This window comes from Orcinus orca, chromosome 2 (genome assembly GCF_937001465.1).
Source record: "Orcinus orca chromosome 2, mOrcOrc1.1, whole genome shotgun sequence".
In the NCBI taxonomy this organism is placed as follows: Eukaryota; Metazoa; Chordata; class Mammalia; order Artiodactyla; family Delphinidae; genus Orcinus; species Orcinus orca.
Genome location: NC_064560.1, coordinates 135,079,672 through 135,099,697, shown reverse-complemented (window position 1 = coordinate 135,099,697; position 20,026 = coordinate 135,079,672). Strand labels below are relative to the sequence as shown.

Genomic DNA, 20,026 nt, shown 5'->3' with positions numbered 1-20,026 from the left:
ATGACTCACAAACTGTTTGCCATAGCTGTCTACTGAATTGAATAGTAGAAAGGCTGAATTAGATGAGGAAACTCAATAGTTAGAAGATACTGCTATGAACATTGCATGTAGGGCAGGGGAGAAAGGGGTTTAGATTATTTGGAAGGGGACTTTCCAAAAAAAATATTTAGTAGCAGCAATTACTGTTTTTCAAACTCTAACTCCTGTGTCAGCGAACTAGCAACCCAGTCTAGCTGCAGAAAACTTACACCTTCCTCTTCTGACAAATTGATATCTTGAGTTAGATACTGCCAAACTTCTTTGGCATAAGGGCTATTAGTCATTTTTGAAAAGGCTATCTATTACCACCCTATGTTTATCTTCAGAAAGCATTTTCTTTATTCTCTCTGACAATGGTGTCTAATACCAGCACCAAGCACCCCTAGGCTCCTCCATTTGGTGAGATTTAAGTACCACGCAAGAATTCCTGGAATCAGTTGTCATACTCTTCATCTCTGGCACCCCAGTACAACAGAACACGAAAAGCAGCTCCCAGGTGCTAAGTGGGCCACAACTAACCTAATGCCTGCACAGTCCAGTCAGAACAATGGTCATGGCATTTGCATTTTAAAGTTTTAAACAATTGAAATGTAAATACTACTTATTTCTCCTATCTTATCTATAAAAAGTAACTGTAAGACAATAGTAAGATTTTCTAGAACCAGAAATTTATACATTTATATGTTTACCGTTGTATACATACTACTTCTACTTCTACTACTACTACTACTACTGCTGCTGCTGCTGCCGCCACTGCTGCTAATACTACTGGTACTACTACTGCTACTACTGGAAGTAATGGTAAGAGCTAAATTTTACTTGAGTACTTAATATCTGCCAAGTATTATTTCATCTATCCTCAAGTTACCCTAAGGGGTAAATTCTGTCACGATTCCCACTTTATAGACAAGAAAACCAAGACCGTGAAAGGTGAAGAGTCTTGTCCACAGCATCACAGCTAGTGTGAGATGAGCTGGGCTCTGAACCCAGGCTGACCAGCTCCCTGACTCCGCATGGTAAAAGGACTGTTTGAGTCTTCTTCACCCAGACTTGATGAAGCGTTTAACTGTGTTTCACACATCTTGATTTTTTAAAACTATGCTTGAAAGTAAATATTTCCTCCATTGGGAGAAATATTTTAATATAGACCTCTCTGTATTTACATTATGAAGTTGATACAATGTATTAAGAAATCAGCAATTTGAAAAACAAGAGAATTTTGATACAATATATAAAATCTTGTGCCACAAAGAGAAACCCATATTTGTAACTCACACCAGAAACTTAAATATTTGCCACATATTAAGATCATAAAGAAAGAACAAAAAATGCATATACACACACACATATTTGTGTGTGTGTATATGTACCTGTATCTGTGGATACATATGTATATATACATATACATATAAACAAGGAGCTATTGTATAGCACAGGAAATGCTGCTCAATATTCTGAAAAGAATTTGAAAAAGAATAGATACATATATACCTTAAAAAAAAAAAAAAGGTTACTTACATTTCCCCCCTGGGGGGTGGTGAAAAACGCCAGTCATGTCTGTTATCTCTCAATCAACATGTTGGAAAATTGTTCATTATGAAAATTTTAAGTGATACTAATTACAATAATGACAAACCTTTAAGTGTATGTTGTCTGTATGTATATTGCTATGCTACTTGTTTCATTGTTGAAACATAAAATATATGTTTCACGTTACTACTTTAAATCTTATATTTTGGCTCTACTTCTTGAAAAAAATCCAATGATTATAGTCAGAAATGTTTGACTTTAAAAGGAGCAATTGGTTATTTATAATATTAATAATTGATATATTTGGGTTTGTATTTATCAAGCTTTTGTGGTCTTTCCAAAAGACCTGGTTTAATTTCTTATTCAAGCTATGCTAACTTATTTTCTACTAACTTTTAAAAATAAGTATAAACTTGACCCCTTTTCTTTGGAAGTTGTATATTTAATACTTGTCAGTTTTTAACCTAGAAACATCAGTATAATTTAAAAACTAATCAGAGAGTAATTCTATTTAGTACCTTTAAGATCTACCTTGACAGTGTAAGGACATTACACATAAATCTACTTTCAAATGCTACTTTTTCATTGGTGATACATATTTAAAAAATTTTTTTAAATACATGCACTGGTCCTAAGTGCACAGATCAGTGAAACTGTACACACTGAACATACCTCTGTAACTCAACACCTATGTCAATAAACAATACCTATGTCAGATCACTGAAAAAAACAACAACTATGTTCAATCCCTAATAGTTGAATTATACTTTATTTTACCAGGAAACTGTTAAAATTTCATTTGCGTCTTTTTTTTTTTTTAAAGAATAGCTCTCAAAACGTGAATAAGGCCTTACACGTTTTTACTGAGTACATACTATACCAAGTACTAGTATAGGTAATCTCATTTATGTAATCTCATAAGTAATCTCACTTATGTAAAATAAACACTATTGGTTCAATGTGGATGAAGAACTTGGAGTTGTCTGCTCAAAGTCACAAAGTCAGCAGGCTGGAGAACATTCACACGTGGGTCCACCTGACTCCAAAGCCCAGCTCCTTCTACCACATTACATATTAAACAGTAAATCCAAACTACAAGTAATTCTAATCATAATGCTCTATCTAAAAATGGTTTCAGTCTCTGCTATAGTTAACAGAAACAACAGACTTTGTTTAAAAATGGAAATAACATATACTTTATAAAGAAATATTTCTCTTAAATCTAAAAGTGCTGATTTTCAGCCATGCATCTTTTTTTTTAAATCATCTTTATTGGAGTATAATTGCTTTACAATGGTGTGTTAGTTTCTGCTGTATAACAAAGTGAATCAGCTATACATATATCCCCATATCCCCTCCCTCTTGCGTCTCCCTCCCACCCTCCCTATCCCACCCCTCTAGGCGGTCACAAAGCACCGAGCTGATCTCTCTGCTATGTGGCTGCTTCCCACTAGCTATCTGTTTTACATTTGGTAGTGTATATATGTCAATGCTACTCTCTCACTTCGTCCCAGCCTTCCCCTTCCCCTTCTCCGTGTCCTCAAGTGCATTCTGTATGTCTGCATCTTTATTCCTGTCCTGCCCCTAGGTTCATCAGAACCTACAAGGAATAAATGCTGGAGAGGGTATGGAAAAAAGGGAACCTCCTGCGCTGTTGGTGGGAATGTAAATTGATACAGCCACTATGGAGAACAGTATGGAGGTTCCTTAAAAAACTAAAAATAGAGGAGAGAGCAGGAAGATGGCGGAAGAGTAAGACGCGGAGATCACCTTCCTCCCCACAGATACACCAGAAATACATCTACACGTGGAACAACTCCTACAGAACACCTACTGAAGGCTGGCAGAAGACCTCAGATCTCCCAAAAGGCAAGAAACTCCCCACGTACCTGGGTAGGGCAAAAGAAAAAAAGAATAAACAGAGACAAAAGGATAGGGACGGCACCTGCACCAGCGGGAGGGAGCTGTGAAGGAGGAAAAGTTTCCACACACTAGGAAGCCCCTTCGCGGGCGGAGACTGCGGGAGGCGGAGGGGGGAGCTTCGAAGCCGCGGAGGAGTGCACAGCAACGGGTGCGGAGGGCAAAGCGGGGAGATTCCCGCACAGAGGATCGGTGCCGACCGGCACTCACCAGCCCGAGAGGCTTGTCTGCTCACCCGCCGGGGCGGGCGGGGCTGCGAGCTGAGGCTCTGAGGCTCGGGTTTCGGTTTCGGACGGAGCGCAGGGAGAGGACTGGGGTTGGCGGCTTGAACATAGCCTGAAGGGGTTAGTGCACCACAGCTAGCCGGGAGGGAGTCCGGGGAAAAGTCTGCACCTGCTGAATAGGCAAGAGACTTTTTCTTCCCTCTTTGTTTCCTGGTGCGTGAGGAGAGGGGTTTAAGAACGCTGCTTAAAGAAACTCCAGAGACTGGCGCGAGCCGCGGCTAAAAGCGCGAACCCCAGAGACGGGCGCGAGCCGCGGCTGAAAGCGCGGACCCCAGAGACGGGCGCGAGCCGCGGCTGAAAGCGCGGAACCCAGAGACGGGCGCGAGCCGCGGCTGAGGGCGCGGACACCAGAGACGGGCGCGAGCCGCGGCTGAAAGCGCGGAATCCAGAGACGGGCGCAAGCCGCGGCTGGAGGCGCGGACCCCAGAGGCGGGCGGGAGACGTTGGGGCTGCTGCTGCCACCACCAAGGGGCCTGTGTGCGAGCGCAGGTCGCTCTCCACGCCCCTCTTCCGCGGAGCCTGTGCAGCCCGCCACTGCCGGGTTCCCGGGATCCGGGGACGACTTCCCCGGGAGAGCGCACGGCGGGCCTCGGGCTGGTGCAGGGTCACGCCGGACTTTGCCGCCGCAGGCCCGCCCCGCATTCCGTGCCCCTCCCTCCCCGCTGGCCTCAGTACGCCAGACCCCCGAATCAGCGGCTCCTTTAACCCCGTCCTGTCTGAGCAAAAAACAGACGCCCTCCAGCGACCTACACGCAGAGGCAGGGCCAAATCCAAAGCTGAGCCCCTGTGAGCTGTGAGAACAAAGAAGAGAAAGGGAAATCTCTCCCAGCAGCCTCAGAAGCAGCGGATTAAAGCTCCACAATCAACTTGATGTACCCTGCATCTGTGGAATACCTGAATAGACAACGAATCATCCCAAATTGAGGAGGTGGACTTTGGGAGCAAGATCTATGATTTTTTTCCCTATTCCTCTTTTTGTGAATGTGTATGTGTATGCTTCTGTGTGAGATCTTGTCTGTATAGTCTTGCTTCCACCATTTGTCCTAGGGTTCTATCCGTCCATGGTTTTTTCTTAAAATTTTTTTCTTAATAATCAATTTTAATTTTAAGAACGTTATTATACTTTACCTTCGTCCTTTCTTTCTTTCTTTCCTTCCTTCCTTCCGTCCTTTAGACAACGAATCATCCCAAATTGAGGAGGTGGTCTCTGACAGCAAGATTTATGATTTTTCCCCCTTTACCTCTTTTAGTGAGGGTGTATGTGTACGCTTCTGTGTAAGATTTTGTCTGTATAGCTTTGCTTCCAACATTTGTCCTAAGGTTCTATCCGTCCCTTTTTTTTTTCTTTTTTTTTCTCTAAATAAGAATTTTTTAATTCAATAACTTTATTATACTTTATTTTATTTTTACTGTATCTTCTTTCTTTCTGTTTTTCCTTCTTTCCCTCCTTCCTTTCCTTCTTGCCTTCTTTCCTTCTTTGCTTCTTTCTTTCTTTCTTTCTTCCTTCCTTCCTTCCTTCCTTCCCTCCTTCCTTCCCTCCTTTCCTTCTTTCTTTCCTCATACTTCTACTAATTCCCTCTACTTTTTCTCCCTTTTATTCTGAGCCATGTGGATGAAAGGCTCTTGGTGCTCCAGCCAGGAGTCAGGGCTCTGCCTCTGAGGTAGGAGAGCCAACTTCAGGACACTGGTCCACAAGAGACCTCCCAGCTCCACATAATATCAAACGGCGAAAATCTCCCAGAGATCTCCATCTCAACACCAGCACCCAGCTTCACTCAACGACCAGCAAGCCACAGTGCTGGACAACCTGTGCCAAACAACTAGCAAAACAGGAACACAACCCCACCCATTAGCAGAGAGGCTGCCTAAAATCATAATAAGGCCACAGACACCCCAAAACACACCACCAGACGTGAACCTGCCCACTAGAGAGACAAGATCCAGCCTCATCCACCACAACACAGGCACTAGTCCCCTCCACCAGGAAGCCTACACAACCCACTGAACCAACCTTAGCCACTGGAGACAGACATCAAAAACAGGAGGAACTACGAACCTGCAGCCTGCAAAAAGGAGACCCCAAACACAGTAAGATAAGCAAAATGAGAAAACAGAAAAACACACAGCAGATAAAGGAGCAAGATAAAAATGCACCAGACCTAACAAATGAAGAGGAAATAGGCAGTCTACCTGAAAAAGAATTCAGAATAATGATAGTAAGGTTGATCCGAAATCTTGGAGATAGAATGGACAACAGAATGGACAAAATGCAAGAATCAGTTAACAAGGACCTAGAAGAACTAAAGATGAAACAAGCAACGATGAACAACACAATAAATGAAATTTAAAATACTCTAGATGGGATCAATAGCAGAATAACTGAGGCAGAAGAACGGATAAGTGACCTGGAAGATAAAATAGTGGAAATAACTACTGCAGAGCAGAATAAAGAAAAAAGAATGAAAAGAACTGAGGACAGTCTCAGAGACCTCTGGGACAACATTAAACGCACCAACATTCGAATTATAGGGGTTCCAGAAGAAGAAGAGAAAAAGAAAGGGACTGAGAAAATATTTGAAGAGATTATAGTTGAAAACTTCCCTAATATGGGAAAGGAAATAGTTAATCAAGTCCAGGAAGCACAGAGAGTCCCATACAGGATAAATACAAGGAGAAATACGCCAAGACACATATTAATCAAACTGTCAAAAATTAAATAAAAAGAAAGCATATTATAAAGCAGCAAGGGAAAAACAACAAATAACACATAAGGGAATCCCCATAAGGTTAACAGCTGATCTCTCAGCAGAAACCCTACAAGCCAGAAGGGAGTGGCAGGACATACTGAAAGTGATGAAGGAGAAAAACCTGCAGCCAAGACTACTCTACCCAGCAAGGATCTCATTCAGATTTGATGGAGAAATTAAAACCTTTACAGACAAGCAAAAGCTGAGAGAGTTCAGCACCACCAAACCAGCTTTACAACAAATGCTAAAGGATCTTCTCTAGGCAAGAAACACAAGAGAAGGAAAAGACCTATAATAACGAACCCAAAACAATTTAGAAAATGGGAATAGGAACATACATATCGATAATTACCTTAAATGTAAATGGACTAAATGCTCCCGCCAAAAGACACAGATTAGCTGAATGGATACAAAAACAAGACCCTTATATATGCTGTGTACAAGAGACCCACTTCAGACCTAGAGAAACATACAGACTGAAAGTAAGGGGATGCAAAAAGATATTCCATGCAAATGGAAACCAAAAGAAAGCTGGAGTAGCAATTCTCATATCAGACAAAATAGACTTTAAAATAAGGACTATTAAAAGAGACAAAGAAGGACACTACATAATGATCAAGGGATCGATCCAAGAAGAAGATATAACAGTTGTAAATATTTATGCACCCAACATAGGAGCACCTCAATACATAAGGCAAATACTAACAGCCATAAAAGGGGAAATCGACAGTAACACATTCATAGTAGGGGACTTAAACACCCCACTTTCACCCATGGACAGATCATCCAAAATGAAAATAAATAAGGAAACACAAGCTTTAAATGATACATTAAACAAGATGGACTTAATTGATATTTATAGGACACTCCATCCAAAAACAACAGAACACACATTTTTCTCAAGTGCTCATGGAACATTCTCCAGGATAGATCATATCTTGGGTCACAAATCAAGCCTTGGTAAATTTAAGAAAGTTGAAATTGTATCAAGTATCTTTTCTGACCACAACGCCATGAGACTAGATATCAATTACAGGAAAAGATCTGTAAAAAATACAAACACATGGAGGCTAAACAATACACTACTTAATAATGAAGTGATCACTGAAGAAATCAAAGAGGAAATCAAAAAATACCTAGAAACAAATGACAATGGAGACACAACGACCCAAAACCTGTGGGATGCAGCAAAAGCAGTTCTAAGGGGGAAGTTTATAGCAATACAAGCCCACCTTAAGAAGCAGGAAACATCTAGAATAAACAACCTAACCTTGCACCTCAAGCAATTAGAGAAAGAAGAACAAAAAAACCCCAAAGCTAGCAGAAGGAAAGAAATCATAAAAATCAGATCAGCAATAAATGAAAAAGAAATGAAGGAAACAATAGCAAAGATCAATAAAACTAAAAGCTGGTTCTTTGAGAAGATAAACAAAATAGATAAACCACTAGCCAGACTCATCAAGAAAAAAAGGGAGAAGACTCAAATCAATAGAATTAGAAATGAAAAAGGAGAGGTAACAACTGACACTGCAGAAATAGAAGAGATCATGAGAGATTACTATAAGCAACTCTATGCCAATAAAATGGACAATCTGGAAGAAATGGACAAATTCTTAGAAATGCACAACCTGCCAAGACTGAATCAGGAAGAAATAGAAAATATGAACAGACCAATCACAAGCACTGAAATTGAAACTGTGATTAAAAATCTTCCAACAAAGAAAAGCCCAGGACCAGATGGCTTCACAGGCGAATTCTATCAAACATTTAGAGAAGAGCTAACACCTATCCTTCTCAAACTCTTCCAAAATATAGCAGAGGGAGGAACACTCCCAAACTCCTTCTACGAGGCCACCATCACCTTGATACCAAAACCAGACAAGGATGTCACAAAGAAAGAAAACTACAGACCAATATCACTGATGAACATAGATGCAAAAATTCTCAACAAAATACTAGCAAACAGAATCCAACAGCACATTAAAAGGATCATACACCATGATCAAGTGGGGTTTATTCCAGGAATGCAAGGATTCTTCAATATACGCAAATCTATCAATGTGATAAACCATATTAACAAATTGAAGGAGAAAAACCATATGATCATCTCAATAGATGCAGAGAAAGCTTTTGACAAAATTCAACACCCATTTATGATAAAAACCCTGCAGAAAGTAGGCATAGAGGGAACTTTCCTCAACATAATAAAGGCCATATATGACAAGCCCACAGCAAACATCATCCTCAATGGTGAAAAACTGAAAGCATTTCCACTAAGATCAGGAACAAGACAAGGGTGCCCACTCTCACCACTCTTATTCAACATAGTTTTGGAAGTTTTAGCCACAGCAATCAGAGAAGAAAAGGAAATAAAAGGAATCCAAATCGGAAAAGAAGAAGTAAAGCTGTCACTGTTTGCAGATGACATGATCCTATACATAGAGAATCCTAAAGATGCTACCAGAAAACTACTAGAGCTAATCAATGAATTTGGTAAAGTGGCAGGATACAAAATTAATGCACAGAAATCTCTGGCATTCCTATACACTAATGATGAAAAATCTGAAAGTGAAATCAAGAAAACACTCCCATTTACCATTGCAACAAAAAGAATAAAATATCTAGGAATAAACCTACCTAAGGAGACAAAAGACCTGTATGCAGAAAATTATAAGACACTGATGAAAGAAATTAAAGATGATACAAATAGATGGAGACATATACCATGTTCTTGGATTGGAAGAATCAACATTGTGAAAATGACTACCCAAAGCAATCTATAGATTCAAGGCAATCCCTATCAAACTACCACTGGCATTTTTCACAGAACTAGAACAAAAAATTTCGCAATTTGTATGGAAACACAAAAGACCCCGAATAGCCAAAGCAATCTTGAGAACGAAAGAAGGAACTGGAGGAATCAGGCTCCCTGACTTCAGACTATACTACAAAGCTACAGTTATCAAGACGGTATGGTACTGGCACAAAAACAGAAAGATAGATCAATGGAACAGGATAGAAAGCCCAGAGATAAACCCATGCACATATGGACACCTTATCTTTGATAAAGGTGGCAGGAATGTACAGTGGAGAAAGGACAGCCTCTTCAATAAGTGGTGCTGGGAAAACTGGACAGGTACATGTAAAAGTATGAGATTAGATCACTCCCTAACACCATACACAAAAATAAGCTCAAAATGGATTAAAGACCTAAATATAAGGCCAGAAACTATCAAACTCTTAGAGGAAAACATAGGCAGAACACTCTATGACATAAATCACAGCAAGATCCTTTGTGACCCACCTCCTAGAGTAATGGAAATAAAAACAAAAATAAACAAATGGGACCTAATGAAACTTCAAAGCTTTTGCACAGCAAAGGAAACCATAAACAAGACCAAAAGACAACCCTCAGAATGGGAGAAAATATTTGCAAATGAAGCAACCGACAAAGGATTAATCTCCAAAATTTACAAGCAGCTCATGAAGCTCAATAACAAAAAAACAAACAACCCAATCCAAAAATGGGCAGAAGACCTAAATAGACATTTCTCCAAAGAAGATATACAGATGGCCAACAAACACATGAAAGAATGTTCAACATCATTAATCATTAGAGAAATGCAAATCAAAACTACAATGAGATATCATCTCACACCAGTCAGAATGGCCATCATCAAAAAATCTAGAAACAATAAATGCTGGAGAGGGTGTGGAGAAAAGGGAACACTCTTGCACTGCTGGTGGGAATGTGAATTGGTTCAGCCACTATGGAGAACAGTATGGAGGTTCCTTAAAAAACTACAAATAGAACTACCATATGACCCAGCAATCCCACTACTGGGCATATACCCTGAGAAAACCGAAATTCAAAAAGAGTCATGTACCAAAATGTTCACTGCAGCTCTATCTACAATAGCCCGGAGATGGAAACAACCTAAGTGCCCATCATCGGATGAATGGATAAAGAAGATGTGGCACATATATACAATGGAATATTACTCAGCCATAAAAAGAAACGAAATTGAGCTATTTGTAATGAGGTGGATAGACCTAGAGTCTGTCATACACAGTGAAGTAAGTCAGAAAGAAAAAGACAAATACCGTATGCTAACACATATATATGGAATTTAAGAAAAAAAAAATGTCATGAAGAACCTAGGGGTAAGGCAGGAATAAAGACGCAGACCTCCTAGAGAACGGACTTGAGGTTATGGGGAGGGGGAAGGGTGAGCTGTGACGGGGCGAGAGAGAGTCATGGACATATACACACTAACAAACGTAGTAAGGTAGATAACTAGAGGGAAGCAGCCGCATGGCACAGGGATATTGGCTCGGTGCTTTGTGACAGCCTGGAGGGGTGGGATAGGGAGGGTGGGAGGGAGGGAGACGCAAGAGGGAAGAGATATGGGAACATATGTATACGTATAACTGATTCACTTTGTTATAAAGCAGAAACTAACACACCATTGTAAAGCAATTATACCCCAATAAAGATGTTAAAAAAAAAAAAAAAAAACTAAAAATAGAACTACCATATGATCCAGCAATCCCACTACTGGGCATATACCCTGAGAAAACCACAATTCAAAATGAGTCATGTACCACAGTGTTCATTGCAGCTCTATTTACAATAGCCAGGACATGGAAGCAACCTAAGTGACCATCGACAGATGAATGGATAAAGAAGATGTGGCATATATATACAATGGAATACTACTTGGCCATAAAAGAAATGAAATTGAGTTATTTGTAGTGAGGTGGATGGACCTAGAGTCTGTCATACAGAGTGAAGTAAGTCAGAAAGAGAAAAACAAATACTGTATGCTAACACATGCATCTTTATAAATACCTTTTATCTCCCAGTAGCTTTTCTAGGTTTTTAAAGCCTAATATTTTACAATGAAAATTTAAAGCTCACTAAGGCAAGCTGAGGCCATATCATTCTATAATCTTAGTTCTAACTTATGTTAAATTAGAGACATAAACCTATCTGACTGCACAAAATACTGAATGATTCCATAATAATCAACTTTGCTACATTTAACCTTTGCTTTTTAACGGACTATCTCTAAGCTTAAACTTTCAATATATCACACTCAAAGCAATGGTTAGATTTTTATTTGCTGAGAAACCACTAAATGCTTAGTTTAACAGTTTCAATTTCCACAAAACTGTTGAGATTGAATTTTTTCAACCAGTGCAATATCATTTCAACAAATACTTTTTGGTTCTTATTGTGTGCAAAGCATTGTTTCGGGAAATCTGTGGGAGGTAACAATAAAAAAGGGAGGCAGAGGTGCTCACTGGTGAAGAGGTGGGTCCTTGAGATCAGACAGGTATGGTTTAAAATCCTGGTTCCATTACTTATTAACACTGGCCCTGGGCAAGTTAATTAATCCTTCTAGGCTCAGTTCCCATATGTGTAAAATGGTTATAATAATAGTATCTACCTCAAAGGGCTTGGGGGCATATTAAGTAAGAATAAACTATGTGAAGTACTGGAATATAAGAAGCAAATAATAAATACTAGTGGCTACTATTATTACTATTATGTCCTCAAGTAATTTACAATCTCATTGAAGAGCTCATATTAACATATCCTTTTGGACACTTTTTCTGCCTGAGGAATAAGTAAATTAAATCCCTTCCTTCTGTTTAATCCACAACTAGGAAAAGCAAACATATACATGTCATATGTAAAAAATATGATTTAGATTTCTCAGACTATTAATACTCTCTTTCTCATCAACTCAACTCTACATGAACTAACCCTTCTCTCCTATTCAAGATCTTTCATTGGGCCACCTAGAGACACAGATAATACAGCTGGATCTTATTTGTCTGCTCTGTCATTATCAAGTAAAGGAACAGGATGGCAACCAAAGTGCAGAAGTTTTATGGTGAGCTTTTCCCTTTGTCTTTGTTTTTAAATATTTGAAGTTCTAATTTTCCATACACAGTCATTTCATATTAGGACTATGAGGTAATAATGTAGAAATTATAAGATAATAAAGTTTCTATTTACATTTAAAAGTCTTTACCAGGAATATCTTATAGCACACTTTTTAACACATCAATAGTAAGATTTTTACTTGACAAAAAGAATGAAACCACAAAATTAACAGTCAATCATGAGTCCATCACTGTGTCCCGGACTCAATCAAAGGCAAAAGGTAGATATAGTTGATGAACAATTATAATTACACAAACAAGAGGAAATGCTATTGAATTTAAGAGCTCTGAACCCTAAAGTGTCCACTTTCTCTCCCTTCCTCTATTGCTTTCTCTGGCTATTTTACACTACTTATATTTGGAGTTTCAATTACTCCCCTTTCCTCAGTGGTGCACGTATGCAGAAGGTTCTGACCTTTGGCTGAGTAGGCAGAAGCCTGATGGAGCTTTTTATTTTTATTTTTTGCGGTACGCGGGCCTCTCACTGTTGTGGCGTCTCCCGTTGCGGAGCACAGGCTCCGGACGCACAGGCTCAGTGGCCATGGCTCACGGGCCCAGCCGCTCCGCGGCATGTGGCATCTTCCCAGACCAGGGCACGAACCCGTGTCCCCTGCATCGGCAGGCGGACTCTCAACCACTGCGCCACCAGGGAAACCCTGATGGAGCTTTTTAATTGGTACTGTAACCCTTCCCAACTTTTCCAATGATGCCTCAAAGTCAGCACATTTCATACCTTTCGATTAATCACTGTGTTCTTAGTGTTTGTCTCTTCTGAAAGTTAAATATTACTGGGAGAGTTAAATCCCTAATGCCTAATTTTAAAAGATTTTATGGGCAGAGAATGAGAGCCCTGGAACCTGGTGCTGAGAGGAGGGAGTGATGGAAGATGGAGAAGAGAAGGTAGAATTAGAAAGAAGACAAAAAGCTAAAGATGAAACTTTTACTTGTTAATAAATTTGCCTGTAGTAAACCCCTAAAAGCAAACAATAAAAAGTATCAATCTAAGGGGCTAACTATTAACAAATAATTTTGCATATTCCGTCCCATTAACTTTTGCAGAAGTTTATCACGTTGGCAAGTAAACACTTCCTTCATTCTTTAAATGAAGACATGCAGGTAGAATGGGCACTAAGCTTCCATGCATATGGTAGAATTTGTTCAGAGGGCTGTGACCAGCTTCTGAGAGCGTATTTCCATTTAAGTTCATAGAGCAAAAGGGAAGGGGATTATCAGGAGGTAAGATTCACCATAAGAATAACCAGAAGGATCCTGATTCCAGGACTCAGCAACAGCTTCCTAATATCTAGGACAGTATCTTTAATGCTGAAGCTGAGAACTCTACCCATATCTCATGAGTCAAATTCTGCTCTGATTTTTAGATGCCACCAAAGAGTGACATTTACTTGAAGCTACGTAAGGGGAAGGGCAAAAATGGACTCAATCCTTTGATAAAGGGCAGAAGAAAGACATTTATTGCTATAGTATCTTATACAGAACATTTCAGAAGACATAAATACTCATAGTTGTATTCTACTTGGCATTTTTCAAAGTATTTTCACACTATCATCTCATTTAATCCTTCTCATTATGATAACAATTTACAAATGGAGAGAAAGGTTCAGAGACATGAGGGAACTTGCCTAAGGTCACACTTAGAAAGTGGCATTCTTCTTAATGAAACCCCAAGCTAATACAGATTAATGCTTTTCCTTTCATGCAGACACCTCTTTGAGAATCTAATAAAGCCCTTGTTCAATTCCCCAGAAAAAGGCACACTCATACATTCTGGATATAACTTCATGGGATTCTCAGACCCAGGTTAGGATCCTCTCTGTATTATGCCCTGTGGTTGTGCACACCAGTGGGACCTGAGGGGCAGAGTGTGCCCACCCTCTTCTCTAGATCTCTGTGATATGAAAAGGAGGTGAACTGAAAGCTAGCCTACATATACACAATAGAGAGACACTGAAGTAATCTTGCAATTAATTAGGAAGGGAAGCAGATACCGCACCAGGAAGAGGATACATGGGCTATGGTTTCAGAGCTGAGTGTGGAAATAGCCTCTAGTACTACCTTAGACAAATTCCTTACTATAAATGAATCTCTGCTTCTTCATCTGAAAAATGGAGATTATCATACATATCTCACAAATGTGCTATGAGAATCAAATAATATATTGTATTTAATACACTCAAGTACTGTACTCACTTCTTAGAAGGAATTGAGGAAATCATAGCTATTAGTAGAGGACCCAGAATGTGATACAATGGAAAGAGGACAATATTTGGAAGGAACAGACTTGCCTTTTAATCACATCTTGCCATTTATTAGTTCTGTGACCTTGGGACACCTATTTAGCTTCTATGAGCCTCGGTTTCCTCATCTGCAAAATGCGGACTATTTATATATTACATTAAGTTCTTGTGAGCATAGAAAGTATATAAATGTCTAACAGTGTCTAGCATACTCTAACTGCTATTATTATTAGGAAGGTGGTTAATAATAATGAATGTCTGCAATCTAAGAGTAGGAAGCAATAACTTCCATGGAAACAAATTAAATACAAGGCTCCATTTTTTTTCCTTTTCATGGACATGTCTAAATCTTAAAATTGCTCAGAAGTCTTCATATATAAGGCAGAAGTCTTCACATGTAAGGCTAACAATGTGGTGCACGAAATTCTCACTACTTTAGCAGAGACCTCACCAAATCAAATCTAACTTAAACCCCAAAGAGGCAGCTTGCTCACATTCCCATAAATGTCACCCAGCAACAGTAAAATAATAGGTCTAATGTTTACGTAAATGTAAATGAGATTTTAAAAACATGTAACTCCAACAAACTCTACAAACATTGTTGTTTAGAGTTTTAAATCATATTACCTTTTGATGGTTGCTATATGTTCTCTGTTATATTACATTCCTTTACCTTTTTGAAATGTTTCTTGCTTTTGGAGAATCTCAAAGAAAACAAGCAATAATGGACAGGTGGGAAAATATTTAAAAACGTAAGTTCATAATTGAATTAAACTAGTAGGTAATTATTTGTATTCACCACAGAATGTCTTTAAATTGTCTGTTCTCAGGAAGCATTTAAAAGTGTGTAATTTAAAAACCCTCAATTTTCATATAACTTTCCATTCACTGCATAAAGTACACCTATGGTAGTTGAGATTGCCAGACTTCAACTATGAAAGCAATAAAAGGTTATGGTTTTTGCTTATCCAAAAGATTTCTAAGAAAAGACTGAAAAGGAAATTTAATGTTTATTACCTAAAAGGTAGAGAAAAGAAAAACAATGATAAGTACTACATTGCGTTTACTCAGAGATCATATTCCCAGCAACTCAATCACCTATATCATAACTGCCAACCCTTAAGAAAGAGAAAGGAGCTCTGGGCACCTAAAAGATAATTCAGAATGAATCTACTTTACCAATCTGAGACTCCTGACTGTCAGTTTTGCCCTTACTTTATTCACAGCTCTAACCAAGCTTGGCTCTTTCATTTTCCAGTTCACATGGGATTAGAGGAAGCAAACTAGAATAAAAGGGGTAGTAGTTATGGACAGACAAAATAATGGTACTATAAAGTTATACTCATTACATAAGGGAAAAAAAGAAACTACTAGAAGACTGATTGGGGCTGCTTGGCAAAGGAGCACAAAAACGACATCAAAACTGATGTACCAGATGATGGCTCACTTTCAAACCTAAATAGCAAGTGCTACTTAGGAAAGAAGAGATATATATGGATGATTTTATTTCTATTTTAAAAAGGAGTAAAATTAAAGAATTTATGCTTAAAGGCATTAAGCTTCAGCAATCTTTGAAAATCTATCAACTGTATCCCCAATGATATTAGCTAATGAAACACTACTAGTTTTCCCACCTCACCTCCTCAATCTTATTTATTAAAATAAATGCAATGAAAATCCCATCTCTAAAGGTTTACACAGTTTCCCTATATCCGACTCAATATTTTCTTGTATTAGGTTTCCTTCTCCCAACAATCAGATGAACTTCTAATACTGAAATATAATAACCTCGGGCAGTTAGATATTGCTAGCCAGCAACATAAGAACTCTACAAGCTCTTACTGTTCGTGTTCTTCATGAAAAAACTGGTTGGGTGACAATTCTTCGTAGGTGAACGTGTCCAGTTGATAATTCAGAGTCAGCACTGGTATGTCTACCATATAAAATAGTAACTTAAAGATACTTTGGATATGTTAACTAATCTTTGTTTAACATATGTATTCCAAATAGACAAACTTGATCTCCCCAACTTTCTTTCTATACATCAAAAAGTATATATCCTGTGAAAAGAAATTAAAATACATATTTAGAAATATAACTTACCTCATCACTTTCAGGCTGTGAAAACACAATCGGCTGGCCTGTATCTGAAGCTTCCCGTATATTAAGATGTAAGGGAATATCTCCTAAAAGAGCCCACCAGATATCCATTAGTACCGCAAAAGTGTATATTGGCTTTTAGAATTTAATTCTTTGAATTGCAGAAAGAAACAAATCGACTCAAATCAACCTGAGTTATGACTATCCTCAAATCGCTAAATCTCTGAAAAACAAATTTCAAATGAAAATTAGGGGCAAAATATTCCATTTGAGGGCAGTTCCATAATCACATATGTATATATGAAAGCAGTGTGGCAGCCAATCATGGAATAAGGCCTCTGATTTATTCTTTGCTGGAAGTCTTTCAGCAACAAATGGCCTGGAAGACATCTGTAAATTTTTCTCCCTGTAATAACTGATATAGACATATCTTGCCACATAATAAGAGGAAATTGAAGAGGAAAAGATGGGGTGGCAAAGTAGTTTAAAAAAAGCCAACAAAATAATCTTCCTGAGGCAGATGACTGAGCTAAGAGAACTGCTGAAAATTAGGCCAGACCTGTTATTTCAACTATCTGCCTCTTTATCAGATAGAATTATTTTTATTTTATTATGTATTAATCTATATAGCATTATATATAACTTGTGAGCTTGATGAGCTCTCAGAAAATATATAAGAACCCCCAATATACAGACTTGAGGTCAGAGAGGGTATGTGTCTTCCCTGAGGATATATTAGGTAGTAGGATTTAGAGGAAAAATGCTCTGATCCATCATCCAATTGACTCTTTCTACCACACCATTACAAATGAAGCCTTTCAAAAGGCTGAGATTAAAAATGAAGTAGGGCTTCCCTGGTGGCGCAGTGGTTGAGAGTCCGCCTGCCGATGAAGGGGACACAGGTTTGTGCCCCGGTCTGGGAAGATCCCACATGCCGCGGAGCGGCTAGTCCCGTGAGCCATGGCCGCTGATCCTGCGCGGCCAGAGCCTGTGCTCCGCAACGGGAGAGGCCACAACAGTGAGAGGCATGCGTACCGCAAAAAAAAAAAAAAAAAAAAAAAAAAATTGCAGTAAAAGGAGTAGAAGAGTTGACTTGTCATGGTACTCAGCATTCTTACACCTACTCCAAGTCCACCCAAAGGTTATTGAAACGTGTTTGTGTATGTGTGTGTTTTATGTAAAGAATTCATTCAGCCAGGCAACAGAAATAATGCAGAAGAATGTGTTACAAAATTACAAACCTACTACAATTTATATTATGAGCTACATGGAGGAACAGATATTTCATGCTCCTCCTACCAGCAAATTTTGAGATCTTAACCAACTGTTTAACTCTTTCCTAAAAGTTCAATAGACAAAATACATGAATACTTCAGTAACCATTTAAAGACCAGCTTTTCAGTAAATTTGATGTCTATTCTATAGATCAACTTTAGACTGTAGGAAGCTATCACAGGGGCAGGCAGGAGAAGATATTACAGAAAATACTTAGAAACCTGCAAAGTTTTTTCTCTTGATTTATGAACTGCCATTATATAGTAAAGAATACTGAATGCTTTCATTTCTACTACAGTAATGAAAGAAAAAAAAGTAAAACCTTCTCCGTTTTATAGCCACCTAGTGACATCACTTCTGCCCTCCAGAGACTCACAATCTGCAGAAGGGTAGAACAAGAAAGAGGAAAACCTTATTAGAAAACAGTGGCACAGTGAGAGCAGTAATAGGCTAACAATCGTATACGGAGAAGGATAAAAAGGAGTAAAGGTAATGAGAGTGGGTAAGGTTCGGCCTGGCCTTGAAAAGTATTTTTGAGGGGTTAGGGCTGAAGGAAGCACATTTCAGTGACATAAGTTAAAGGGGTTTCTGTGGCATGATCTGAGAGCTTTAACTACTATGTACAAACTGCCCCTGTAGGTGAATATGGATAAAGTTCTGAAGAGCCATTTTATGAAATAATCATTTGAAACACAGCCCCATGGATGAAAATAAGAGGCAGCCAGAGAGTCAGTAAAGGGTCCTGGGGGTTTCACCCATCCAGGAGGCCATGGCTGTGAGAGCTCTTTCCCTGATTTCAGTTCCTCATTCCCAATTCCAACCTCTTCATCATCAGAGCCCCTGCTCCAGTTCATGGGACATCCCTCTGGGTCCCATGACATTAAAAGGAGGAGATGTGCTCCACATTAGAACTCCAAATTATTTTTCCCATAACACTTTGAGATACAGCAGTCTATAGCATTAACCACTTTCTGTGATCAGTAATCAGTGTTTCTGATTTTCTGATTACACTTGTGAGCTGTTGGTTAAAATGTATCTTCCATATGTGAAACTGTTTCTCTAGGAGACACGTTTCAAATTCTAAATAACTGACTTACAAAATCATACCACCCATTCATGAATTAGGGAATTATAATACTGTCAGTATAATTCAATAACGTCATTATAATTACACATTTACTTTATTATATAAGTGAATGTCAATCTGTTATGTTATTATGCAGATTTGGGAAATTGAACTTCCTAGGTTAAATGAAAAACTGTTGCAGAATATAATTAGTAGCTATTATAACAATGTATCAAAATATATCATTAGTATTCACCTGGTACTGTGGTAGCTGTTTTAGTACAAATGCATAAAATCAATAATACATTTAACATCAAATTTTAGAAACTTAATTATAATAAAGAATGTTTTGAAACTCCTTGAACTTTAAGGGATCTTAATTGTTAACTACCCTAAACTAATAATTCACTCTATGCCTCCGTTATTTAGCATCTAACACCTGCCTTTGCTCAGAACAGAAACTCGTAAGTAGGGACTTCCCTGGTGGCACAGTGGTTAAGAATCCACCTGCCAATGCAGGGGACACGGGTTCGAACCCTGGTCCAGGAAGATCCCACATGCCGTGGAGCAGCTAAGCCTGTGCACCACAACTACTGAAGCCCATGCGCCTAGAGCCCGTGCTCTGCAACAAGAAAAGCCACCGCAATGAGAAGTCCATGCACCACAATGAAGAGTAGTCCCTGCTCCCTGCAACTACAGAAAGCCCGCAGGCAGCAACGAAGACCCAACACAGCCAAAAATTAAATAAATAAATAATTAATTAATTAAGAAAAAAAAACCCAACAACTCATAAGTAGAATATCAAACATGTTTCCTAAAAAGTCCATTAAGTTGCTTTTGGATTTGTTAAAAATC

The 20,026-nt window shown here is 38.8% G+C and overlaps 1 protein-coding gene across 6 annotated transcripts in view; it reads right to left on the bottom strand.

The window, feature by feature from the left end:
* The window catches only part of NUBPL (NUBP iron-sulfur cluster assembly factor, mitochondrial), a 253,222-nt gene that overhangs the window by 3,506 nt on the left and 229,690 nt on the right, over window positions 1-20,026 (bottom strand). For 3 of the 6 annotated variants that reach the window (XM_004282132.3, XM_049706798.1, XM_049706800.1), the window contains one exon: window positions 16,834-16,916. The exons of the other annotated variants lie outside the window; for them this stretch is intronic. In XM_004282132.3, coding sequence (XP_004282180.1) covers window positions 16,834-16,916 — 83 coding nt within the window. The remainder of the gene's footprint in view (window positions 1-16,833; window positions 16,917-20,026) is intronic. 6 annotated transcript variants of the gene reach the window in all.